This window comes from Cynoglossus semilaevis, chromosome 3, assembly GCF_000523025.1.
Source record: "Cynoglossus semilaevis isolate Cse_v1.0 chromosome 3, Cse_v1.0, whole genome shotgun sequence".
Taxonomy (NCBI): Eukaryota; Metazoa; Chordata; class Actinopteri; order Pleuronectiformes; family Cynoglossidae; genus Cynoglossus; species Cynoglossus semilaevis.
In genome coordinates, this window is record NC_024309.1 from 6,317,599 (window position 1) to 6,330,101 (window position 12,503).

Genomic DNA, 12,503 nt, shown 5'->3' on the forward strand with positions numbered 1-12,503 from the left:
CGCTGCCACCAGTGACAGGAAATTACCAGTACAATTGATGTATGTAAGTGTGTGGTTATTAGAAAACGTGACACATGACAGGAACTAGCACTGAAGCTATAACTGTTCAAACAAGCTAAATTTAGGATGTTGCACGCCATCTTGACGTCCCATCGCATCGGCTCAATCCTGAACATTAATGGGAATTATGGATTGTTTTCACATTGTCTGAGTAGGCAATAGAACTTAACTAGTAGGTATGATGCCATCTTTATCACATCAGCTACCTTCTCAAACATTCTTCTGCTCTTCCCAGTGAGGATTTGGCTCAGTAAATTCTTAGGGAGTGTACTGCCTTTATTTTCCCAATCATTATTGTTATCAGGTGCACTACTGCATGGACCAGTGAAGTGTTTCCTAACCTTTTTTTAAAGCACATGACTTATTTAACAACAGAACCATATTAATGTCACTTGAACTCTGAGAAAGTTTTTTTTTTCTCTTGCTCCTTCTGTTTGATTCCAGAGCAGTTTAAGAGTGTAAAGGACAGTGAAATATCCCTCTTGTTCCTTCTGTAAGAGTGTAAAGGACAGTGAAATATCCACCACTTTGTTCTGGATTTAGTTTTGTCAAAGTAAAGCACTTGTATTAAACCTCTTTCATGTCCACTGGGTGAAGGATTTCCCTGGTGGCATATGTCCTTTGCCTCAGGCCAAATAACCATGCACACCACTATCGTAATGATCCCCGATAAAATGACAAGCTGACAGTGAATAAGTGTTGTTTTTTTTTTTAGAATGTATGGAATGTGGAAAGTAAATGCCTTTTCAAGGGTTTTTCGTACTAAGCAGTTTTTATGTCTTGAGGCCTTTTGACTGTGTCATGGGTCTGGTGACATTCCACTGCCAGGGGATTCCCGTGGATGTCCCACGTAACTGTAGGACATGTTCGTAAGCAATAAATATTTCACATTTCTGAAAGACAACTCAACACAAAGTGTGGCTGTGTAGGAATTGTTGTGAAATCCGGATTGTTCATCTCTCCTCTGCAGACATTACAGAGATTTCATGCACTTCACGAAAAGCATTATCGTGCCAGTAAAACTATAGAAGATAAACATGTCAGCTGCTGTGGATGTTAAGGCTAGGTGTGCTTTATGCGTGTGATCAACTCAAATGTTCAGTAATGGATTGCTGGGCTGAGAAAATCACTCATGAATTACTGCTGGTGCAGAGCAGACTAATATGGTATGTAGAATCTTGACTGTGGACATTTTTGGACACCGAAAAACATACTGAAGCTATTGGATTTTAGTTAATAGAGCAGCAGCTGTGCTTTCTATTGTTATCAATTGTTTTCAGAGTTGAAAATTAGACAACATGATACGCAGGGCTTTACTTTATCCCGGCTCGATGCATACCCTGCTCACAAATTACCTGCTGGCACATTCTGTCACCTGGGAAATTCACATTGTAATGGTGTTGCGAATTATATAGTTGAGGAATTCCCTGGATCACTGCATGAGGAATCCAACAATAAGATATTTATAGGTTTGTTTGTGGTCAGCCTGAATACTCCCTGCATTATGTAAAAAGTTAGAAAAGCTGCATCATACGGGTTTTAAGGAGATCAAGCTGATGCCACTTTATTTACCTAAAACCTGTGCATTGACTAATGCCTAATCTGTGTTTTAGTTTTGTCTGTCAGAGTGTTCGGCTTTTGACAAAATGAATGTGTAATGACCCTTGTAATCGGAAAAAAAAAAACGAGTTAATGCTGATGGTGGAGAGTCTTTCAACGTTATAATTAGAAATCAGCTCACAAATTGCCGTCTCTCCGTTGGCGTATTGAAGTGGTGATTTTAATACCAATGTAGGGAGGAGGGTTTAGGAGTATCCATTCCAATTAGATTTGTTATCTGGGAGCACGAGAGACTGTTTCGGTGCAGCTGTCAGCAAACCACCGGCCAAATTTGTGATGCAAATTTGGAAATACTCTATTGTTTTGGTTTTAGCATCAGAAAATGAGAAGTGAGACCTTGCAAATTAAAAAAAAAAAGACTTAACGTTTACATTTTTACTGAAGGTCACTAAGGTTCTGCAATGTGAGCCCACTAGTTTGACTCAAAGTCACAACTTCAAAACAATTGAGTCTACTGAAATATTAACATCTTCCACACTTGGTGTTGCACAGCATGCATGTGGACACGTGGTACAGTTACATTGACTGATCAACCTAAAAGTCCCATTTTACAAATTGGCTCGTCACACAACAGTTGATGTTCCACGGATCATATGTCGTGCACTTACATCAATGTTATTACACAGAATTATTTCTCTGTAATTATTGTCTGCTTACAAATGCAGCCATTAGCACGGCTGTATGTGTAGTGTGGAAATGTAAACACAGGAGTATGACACAGCCTGGTACAGATGGCCATCTGATCAACCACACCTCCATTCACAGCTTGACTCCGGATACACCCTGCAGAGAGGGAAGGAGTTGTGAGAGGAACACGGTGGTGTCAGGAAAACACGGCTCAATCACTTCTAAGATTTCAAATTTAATAAAACAAAAGACACGAGTCACCATTTAGAACATTTTTTTAAAATGTGTACACAGCTCAGAAGTTGTTGCAAATAAATGAAAAGTACAGCATGAAGCTGGCTCTCCCACTTGTATTCTGACTCTGCCTCCCTCAGCTCCTACTGCCTGATTTGTTTGCTGCTCAGAAATGGGGCGAGTTTTCACTGCTCTCGTTGTTTGTTTTTATTCCTGGAACCAGTCACAGCCACATTTAGATGATGCTGTTTCAAATGAGCGATCGTGTTTGATATACTACCTGGGTTTAGCTGATTTCGACCTGACAAATACGAACTTTGTCAGCCCCGTTTAATTGCCTGTCTTCACCTCTACTGTAGTTTACTGAAAACGGTAATGTTTCCAAACAGCACACCGAAAGAGAACGAAGCATTTACAAATGTAAAGTTGCTAGGAACAACTACAACTTGTGCAACAACTTGTGCAATCAGCTGTTGAATTGGAATTTAATTCAGTTTTGCATCACTACTGCTGCTCTCAACAAATTTAGAAAATATACGGATTTTTCCATTTCACATTTCATGCCTCTCCACTTAGTGCTTAAATGCCATGACGGTGTTTCCCAGAGTTGCACCTGAGGTCTGTCCCCTTGTATCAAAACCCTAAATGTAATGCCTTTGGTATTACATTTAGGCTTTGTTGTGAATGTGCAATGGCAGCATCCTAAAACTGACAAAACCCATCTCCCTAAAATGTCATCATGTTAGTGTGAGTCAGTTGCTTATTTCTTATGCTTATTTCCTTGTAAAGGAGTAGTAAAGGAGGAAACCCAGAGCTTTAGGGTGTTCTTGGAAAGTTGTGCATTGTGGTACATTTCGTTACTCACTGTCCCTCACTGTGCGGCCGCGTGTGAAGCTGTACGGATGATGTAAGAAATCAGCGTGATGGGGAAACTGCCGTAGCCTAACACGGCCAAACACAGTACGGTTGTTGCAGCACGGTGGAGAAGCAGGTGGGAGAGGTCTATAAAGATTGAGCAAATGAAAAGGAAGACAACAGCGTGCCGGGCTGTCTGTCGTCGCCTTTGATGAGCTCGCTTCTGCCATCGGAATCGCTTGAAGCCAGCGTTGCCTGGTTACCGGGAGCAGAAGATGCAGGGATGGGAGGAGACAGAAAAGAAAGAGGGTGGGTTCATCGTGTCCAATCAGTATGCAGAGTAAACCAGTCCTCTCACTGCCATTGAACTCCAACTCAATCCCGTGTCTCGCCGTGCTCTTTAAACTGTATCTGAAGTCTGTTGGTAAGGTGATATGACAGATGATTGAGTTTCCCCGACTCGTAGTTTTTAGTAACAAGGGTTTGAATATGACTTGTACTGGATGGTACATTGGAGGTGGAAAGATGTTCGATGCGATTTCAGCATCAGGATTTCACTTTTTTAGGCTTTATATTTTGAATGGTGCCCTGGTGAGATGGGGATGTCATGATGCTTTTGTGTAACACAACATTCATAGTTGTTATGTGACCAGAATCTCCAAGCTCTTGACACCAGGCTTGACACAATAACACATACACATCTTTGTTGTTTTTATTTTGCTATCGCTGAGTTAATTGTCCTTTATGATCCTCGTGCACAATCATTTACAATGATTAATTATGATCCTCGTGCACAATCATTTACACACAAATAGGCAACATAAACGGTTCTAAATGTAATGAAAAAGAAATGATTTTCTAATTGGAATTAATTGGCTATAATTCTGTAACAGGGAGAAACACTTGAACACATTAGTCTCTAAAGACAGCTTGAAATTATTTATATCTTGCTGCCATGTTAATTAAAAAAAAAAAGTAAAATTCTTTCCATCAGTGTGATGGAATCGCCGTTATGATATTTGCATATGTTTGTGCATGTGTTTTCTTGAACTCACTGTGTTACAATACAGGTACAAGTGCCAGAAATTCCCGTCCTCATAAAAACATCATCGACATGACAGAGCTGACATCCTGGAGACTGTTGAATGAGTTTTATGTTTGGAGTAATGTTTGGCCATGTTTGGTGAATAATATCAAACACAGTAGGGATGTGGGATAATGAGTCATGGGGCGTGTTTCTTTCATTTTCTCCCCTTTTTCCTTTTTATTGGCTTCACTAGTATTCACATGGCGTAATCTGCACTTCTGGCTGTTGTTTTCAGCAGTCGAAAAAGGTTGAAAACCTGCCGAGTGAAAATGGTTGAAAGTTCATACACAGCCGTCCTACATCCACACACTGACGTATTCCGTCATCCTCTTTGTTCGGCCTCCCCTCCTAACAATGTGCAACTGCCACCCTCTGCTTGGTTTCCTTTCTGCTTCCTGAAATACAGGAAGTTGGGTGCTTGTGTCTACATCAGGTTGGAGCAAAGAAGACTGAAGAGGGTGGAACCACAGAGGTCACTGACACTGGCCCCTTAGAAAAACATTACATCACCAGGAACTAAGGAGCCAAAAGTCAATTCTGCACAAAAATAGTGAAATATATTTATAAATTAAACACAATATTTTATATGTAACTGATGTTTTTCTAGTGTTTGGTCAATGCTCAAATGTGTCACTAAGGAGTAGTGGGTGATCATTAAATCACCTTCACTAATCTTTCATTCAGCTCCATGTGTCACCTCCTCCCACATCAAGCTTGTGTGTGTGTGTGTGTGTGTGTGTGTGTGTGTTTTTGTGTGTGTTCTTGTCCTTTGAGGGCTCCTAGAGTGGCTCTCCAACACAAAAAGACAGTAGTTCAAAAGAGTCGGGACACAATGGCGGCTGGCTTGTATGCATTACGTCTAATGTACTGAGAGATGGTCTGCTCCGCCCTCAGTGTCTCGGTGTCTCAGTGACCTTTGCTCTCACTTTTCTTCCTTCTCACCCACCCACCCTTTTGGGTAATTCTCACTGGTTCCTCTTCTCACGTCCTGTCAGTCAGGTTCAGGGCTGTCACTACATCATTTTCATCTGTCTTGCCTTTCGTTCCCTCCTCCTTCCCTGCCTGTCTGTCTTTCTGTTATTATACCTTTTGAATAATCTTTATTATCATCATCCATGTCATAAATTGGCTACAGTTTTCAGTTGTTTTTTTTACCTATTGCTCTAAAGTTCAAGTGTTAAATCACACTGTGGGAGTGATTTAATAACACAGTATGTTATCAAATGGAAACAAGGCAGTGACTGAGCCAAGAAATGTTCTCTGACATCTTTCCAGGATATTAAATTAACCGACACTGGGGGCCTAAAGTTTAGGGAAAGTTCACTGTAGCGTGCAAACGAGTAGAGTAGTATTTCTGTTTTACTGAATTCAGACACATGAATAGACGCATGAATGTGATGTCTCCTGGTGTAGAGCAGGTTATAAAAACATTCAAACTCGGGTCGCTTCTCTCTTGGGAAACCTGTGCCGTGGCTTTCAGTGTTTGTATATGTGTCTGTATGTGTACAGTGACAATAAAGATCATAAAGGAGGTTAAAAACGCCACTGAACTACATTAAAAAAATCTGTTTTCAAAATTACCATCAGTGAACAAACAATTTGTGTCTGTACTAATCTTTGAACTTTAAACGCTCTTCGTCCGTGTGAATTTCTAAACATTGTGCACAAACAGCACGTGAGCTACTCTTCGTCCGTGTGAACATTGTGCACAAACAGCACGTGAGCTAGTGAACAAACAAACGTGAGCTTTAACTTTCCATTTCTCATTTTCAGATCTTCCCATGGAATATAATCCCTCAGATCATCCCCGGGCCAGTACCATTTTCCTCAGCAAGTCGCAAACAGACGGTGAGTTTTTAACTTTCTTCTCCCGTCACATTGCTTTTTCAATGTTTTTTTATTTTTAATTAAAAAAAAATACCTCAAAAATGATCAACTAGGTGAGGGCGTTACATAGCAAAGAAGAGACTTTTTACCCCAAGTGTAAATGTCAACAAAAAGTCGTCAGTGACAATTCACTGCCTCTTTTTGCTGATTTGCATTCTGTAGCCTTTTTAAGGGCATTCAGTTGAAAACCAAAGAATGTGCTCTGTATAATTATGTCTGCATTATTTAATGATAATGAAATGACTCACAAAGAACTTGTGTCTGTTGCAGAATGCCTCAGCAAAGTTACGGACTATTATGCATGTCGAGCTGCTTCAGTACAGTTCCTAAAAGCAAATTATGCAACAAAAACATTCCAGTGTTAATGATGCAGAGACGGCCCAGATATTTTCATTGAGGGTTCTTCCTGCATTTCAATTGTGTTTTCCAACCACTCTGTCCTGACATTGCTCTTTCGGTTCCCTCTTAACCACTTTTAATAATGTGACACACTTTAATTTTGCACATTTTTTCCTCATCTGTTGGCACTCATTCTGGGACATTTGGCACATTTTCATGTGGCACATCCTACGTAGAGCATCTTGGAAAATGTTTATTGACAATTCAAAGTCATTGGAGTCAGACAAAGACAAATACTGCCGAGTCAGTTTAATAAGCAACTGATTTTAGAGGATAGTTGCAGTACCATCAATCACCACTAAAGAATTAGTGGTTCAGATAAATATTAAAAGCTGGTTTATTTGTCTATTATGAGCAGCTGATTTTTCTTTTCTCTCTCACATGATTCCTGCGTCAGTGTCTCCTTGCCTATTTTCTTAACATATTGAAAAAAAAAAAGTCACTTTAGACTCCACCACAATGGGCTTCTTTGTACACACCAGTACTCCAGGATCTGTGTCATAAGCAAACGTTAGAGACAACTTGGGCTTTTGTTTTTTCAGTTGCCGTTCCCAGCAGACGAGGTAAGCACCAACGTGTCTAGTCTGGCGCTTACTTTGTGTTTGGGCTACATGCGTCACGTGGTCTTCTGTATTTGATCTGTATTGTCATGTGTTAGCAGGATACTTGCCTTCAGTGCTGAGCTGCTGGTGTCCCACCACTGAGTTACGCTGTTCTGAATATGGCTGCACAAAAATACCACATGACAGTTTTTTTTTTCTCCAAATTTACAGCTCAAGAATTTGTAAGTGATATTTAATGGGATGAAAATCACACATGCATCCCTTTATGATAAAAGCCTGATGTTTTCTAGCAAATAGTGGAGGAGCGATGTGTCTGTGAGGTGAGAGACAGATCCAACCAGGAAAAGAAGTGAGAGACAGCTTACAATGTTACTGCCCCAGTTTGCATCGTGTTATTCCTCCACACAATTACCAAAGGAGTAATGACTTAGAAGCCGTCACTGTGGTAGTCTGATAGGGATTGAAGCAAACAAACCTGAGACTGGACATTAAATGAAATTGAACCCAAAACCTTTGTCATGTCAGGTGGGAAGGCCGACAGCACTGCACTGACAAACGCGGTTTTAAGAGGGTTGGCAAACAGCTGTGTTTTTGTGTGTATTACTATGTCAAGCGCAAAAACCAACAGAATTTTTTTTTTGGGGCTTTCACTTGATGTTGATGATGTTTATTCGCACATCATTGAGTCATATTTTCATCAATGCAGTCAGTGAGATAGATAAATTGATCAGTTAGTTCAATTTTTCTATTTTGCACATGAAACGACGGATGAAAAGAGAGCGTGTGTTTAAAAGGGCTCTGCGCTTAAACAGCTTGATTTGTGTCTTAAATGCACTGTGAAATAATTGGTGACATCAACTCCTGAAGTTTATCTGAAGATCAGTCAAAACCTCATGAGGAACTCAAGAAACCCTGAGTGAATGCTGCTCCCTGCCTGCCAGGGTTGTGTACTGCACTAAAAAGTTTCACTCTAATCCTGACTCTCGTATTCACGTTTGTTCTTTCAGTTCGAGAAAAGAGGAAGAGCCTTTACATCAACCATGTAAGTAGAGACAAAATGAAACTTAAGAAAGATGAAAAAATTCGATGTTAGCGCTGCTCTAACGATTATTTCGATGTCTTGTACTTCTTTTTGCAAGTTTACTCACATTTCGGAAAATAAGGTACAGGTTCTAATACTGCATGGACCCCCACATGCTCATTTGTAGTTGGTGTTGCATTTAATGCTGCATTATATATAAAATACACAGTTGTATGCACAATAAAGTATGTCCATGTTCTCCCTTGGAGATGCTCCTCGTCATAGACGTCAGTCTCCCACGTTACGTAAAAATATGAGTTTGTAGAATTTCACCGGATCCAAATAGCACAGCAACCTAATCAGGTGTGTGTGTGTGTGTGTGTGTGTCGTCTCCAGCTAAATCCAGGTCCCGTGAGACGGAAGTACAGCTCATGTTCCACCATATTCCTTGACGATAGTACTGTCAGTCAGCCCAACCTAAAGTACACCATCAAATGGTAGCTACACTTTCAGCTTCAAATGCATTTATTTATTGTGAAAAAAAAAATCAAGTTTACTCTGAGATACAATATCACCGTCTCACCTTCTTATAATTTTCTTTCTTCTGTCTCTACAGTGTAGCAACCTTCTTATATGCAGTATATTTTTTTCTTCTGTCTCTACAGTGTAGCCCTCGCCATATACTACCACATAAAGAACAGGTTTGAGAATTACCTGCAGTTATGTCTTAGAGCAAATATCATTAGTCCCTTGTTACACAATATGACTTTTCCCTTATTTGTTTTCCAGGGATGTCGACGGAAGAACGGTGTTGGACATTTTAGATGAAAAACTACATCCGTTAACAGTAAGATCTGCAATAATTAATTAGTTACTTTGAATAGAGCCACAGCAGAAAAAAAAGAAAAGAAAAAGAAAAAGTGAATATTATCGGTCGTGCTTCCTGTTTATGTTCCAGTGTTGACTTTTGTTTTCGGTTTCACTGTCTCCGTCTCTGTTTACACACCACACCTCTGTTGTTTCTCTTTGTTTACCACACCACAGAGATGTAAAACAGAATGGCCTTTAATCCTGATATGTTAGAGAAACAACAGCGATGTGGGCGTAGCCTCTCTCTCTTTAAACCGTTATCTAAGCATACATCATCAGACCATGTTTTCATACCTAGGTAATGATGCAACTGGAAGACAGCGTGGTGTACGTTGCCCTCACAAGTTCAACCCTTTATCTTCATTTCACTGCAGAAGTCCGAGGTTCCTCCTGATTACGACAAACACCACCCCGAGCAGAAGCAGATCTACCGCTTCGTCAGGACGCTGTTCAGTGCTGCACAGCTGACCGCCGAGTGTGCGATTGTCACGCTGGTGAGTGTCTGCCTTCACTGACCGTTCACTCGTGTTTCAAGGTGTGCACATGAACGCCTTCATTCTCTACTCATCAACTCTCCATCTGCACTTCTGCACTCTGGATGACACGTGTGTGCCCGCAGTCTGCGAAGAGTAAGATTAGAACAAGTTGCCTGGTATTGTGTTGCTCTCTCCTCCCAGACACATGTGTGGACCGTGTGGGTGGTTGTTATTTTTGTGCCCGGGCTGGTTAAAGTGCAGACACACAGGGGGTCTCCAGCAGAAATGTTCTTACAAGACAAACGCAAACAGAACACTGGCTGTTACATGAGCCGCCTCCTGTTGTCACCGGAATAATGTCTGGGATGCTGGTGGTAACTGAATATGTCTGTCGAAGGCTAGTTACCGTAGCTGTTTTCTTTATTTTAGGGGTGGTATTTAGTACTGAACCTGAACTGGTCTTCTGTGTCAGTCATATGTGCCATGTTTAAAAAGTGAAGGGATTTTTTGAGCAAAGAACTTCTGTAGGTAGTGTCATTTTTTTTAACACATTCATGCATTTATAAAGGCTTTTTTTTCCCACTCACCCTGCTATAACAACAACATATTACTGAAAGTAAAATAGGTGAGTATTATGTATACATTTAAATACTGTAAAATGTTACTAAGTAGTATTCTCTCTCTCTTTTTCTTTTCATTTTAATTTGTATTTGCAGTCGCAGCATTTTGTTGTCAGGGTGTGTTTGCTGACCGTGCTCCCTTTCAGAGGCGTTGTTGTGTTTGTATGTATGCTTGTCTCTCTCCTGCTCTTGCCTTTATATCACTCAGCATGTGGGCTGCTTCCCATTTCATGCGCGAGCTCTTATGTGCTGTCTGTTGGCAGCCTGTGGGCCACGACTGAGAGAACTGCCGCGCAGGCAGTGGAGAAGGAAGCAGCTGTGGGAAAGAGACAGAGAGAGTGGATGCGCATGGATATTTCATGAAGAGCTCACTGGAAGATTTTTATCATCCTCTGACAGCTCATTATTTTGGTTTTTACCTGGAGGAGTGGGAGGTGGGAGAATGCAGAACAGTTAAACAGCAAGCTGATGCCAGAAGGCGCTGTACGATGTAGGAGACGAGGGAGAGAATAGAAAACGAGGAAAGCGTGTCTGGCGATTGTGTCGTTTCCTGGCTTCTTTTAGGTCATCTAACAGAGATCCTGGTAATGATGTAAACAGCCACACCTGCTAATTCTGTTTTCAATCTGTGCCCCAGGTGTATTTGGAGAGGCTCCTGACATACGCCGAGATCGACATCTGTCCAGCCAACTGGAAACGAATTGTGCTCGGAGCCATCCTCTTGGCCTCCAAGGTGTGGGATGACCAGGCGGTGTGGAATGTGGACTACTGCCAAATCCTGAAGGATATCACTGTGGAGGACATGTGAGTCACCAGGACAGTGTACATGTTACTGATACAGCATGTAGGCTGTAGGTATCGGATCCGACGGGCTCTGGTTGTTGTTGTTGTTGTTGTTGTTTTATTACTTCTTATCCTCTGTTCTCGTCTTCGTCCAAGTTTGTAGACAGCAGTCAGGGTCTCTCTGCTCAGAATAGCCTGTGGTTTTAGGTCAGGATTTAAACCAGGGTTCAAAGTTTAGAGTCACATTTGCAGTGGCCAGGATCAGCCTGTGATGACCTTTGCCCTTTTTGTTAGTCCCTGTATACTAAAAGGTCATGACAAATACAGTAAGAGATTCTTTCCCATCAGACCGTCAATGCAGATTAATATAAATACATAGAAACTTGATATATATTTTCTCTTATAAGTGAGGTGATGTAGGGCCTAGGGTCTTTATTTTGAATATCACATGTACAGCTGCTATTTTATAAACTCTCTTATGAAATCATCACTTTCAGACATGGCTAATGGACAGTTAAGACAACACAAAATAATTTAGATTATGATAAACTCCTACTCTGCCCCTCACATTGTGTTCGTCCGTTTTAAATCACCAAGAATGACCGGTTTGGTTCAGGTTTGACATGACGCTGTATACGTGCTGCCACCGTTGCAACCTTTGACCCATCATAAATTCACACACTCTAGAACAGTAGCCATGCGCTCCTGTTCCTGGGTGCAGCTGACACTGGTTGCAGCATGAACAGTGGCTATGAGTTCATTTGTTTTTTGTTTTTTTTGTTGTGTGTCAAGTCCTAGACCGAGAACGTAGCGTCAACGTCCCATCTTCTTTTCTCGAGCGAGAATCACGTGACGAACACACGAGTGCAGCTGCATCTGTCAACGTCCCATCTTCTTTTCTCGGTTAAAAAGGAGCGTGAATCATGTGACGAACACACGAGTGCAGCTGCATCGGTGCCAAGGCGAGATTAAAAGGAAGCAGCGCTATTAGGCAGAGTTTGGGTAAATGGTGGAGTCCAAAAATAGCTCATCTGTTGCTGCACGAGTGTGAGGGTGCATGTTTGGGGTTGGGGGGAGGGGCTGGAAAGAAGACACGGATTGTGCTTCTTTTGCTGGTAACAATGTGAAGTGAATTAATCACGGCTGAAGAGAGACAGATGAAAGCAGCTGTCATCACACTGTGGAAGAGATCACAGCGCTGCCGGGCATGAGGCGGCGCATGACAACGGCGGTTTGATAATGTGGGAGTAATATTCTTTCTTACACATGATGGTCAGGGCCTCAGCTGCTTATATTTTATTCCCTTTCATTGAGATGGAAGGCTTGTGTGTGTGTGATGCTTATGCTGGGAATTGTTTTCCCAGTGTTGTTCATTGATAGTTTGCACATAAAGATAAAACT

The 12,503-nt window shown here is 41.4% G+C and overlaps 1 protein-coding gene across 2 annotated transcripts in view; it reads left to right on the forward strand.

Annotated features, from left to right (window-relative positions):
- The window catches only part of ccny (cyclin Y), an 18,825-nt gene that overhangs the window by 2,801 nt on the left and 3,521 nt on the right, over positions 1-12,503 (forward strand). Inside the window, exons 2-10 of one of the 2 annotated variants that reach the window (XM_017031788.2) lie at positions 6,257-6,331; positions 7,312-7,332; positions 8,340-8,374; positions 8,472-8,495; positions 8,750-8,850; positions 9,019-9,054; positions 9,143-9,200; positions 9,598-9,717; positions 10,957-11,123. In XM_017031788.2, the coding sequence (XP_016887277.1) occupies positions 6,257-6,331; positions 7,312-7,332; positions 8,340-8,374; positions 8,472-8,495; positions 8,750-8,850; positions 9,019-9,054; positions 9,143-9,200; positions 9,598-9,717; positions 10,957-11,123 (637 nt within the window). Of the gene's footprint in view, positions 1-6,256; positions 6,332-7,311; positions 7,333-8,339; positions 8,385-8,471; positions 8,496-8,749; positions 8,851-9,018; positions 9,055-9,142; positions 9,201-9,597; positions 9,718-10,956; positions 11,124-12,503 lie in introns of both variants that reach the window. The other variant, XM_025054483.1, reaches the window with a different exon arrangement.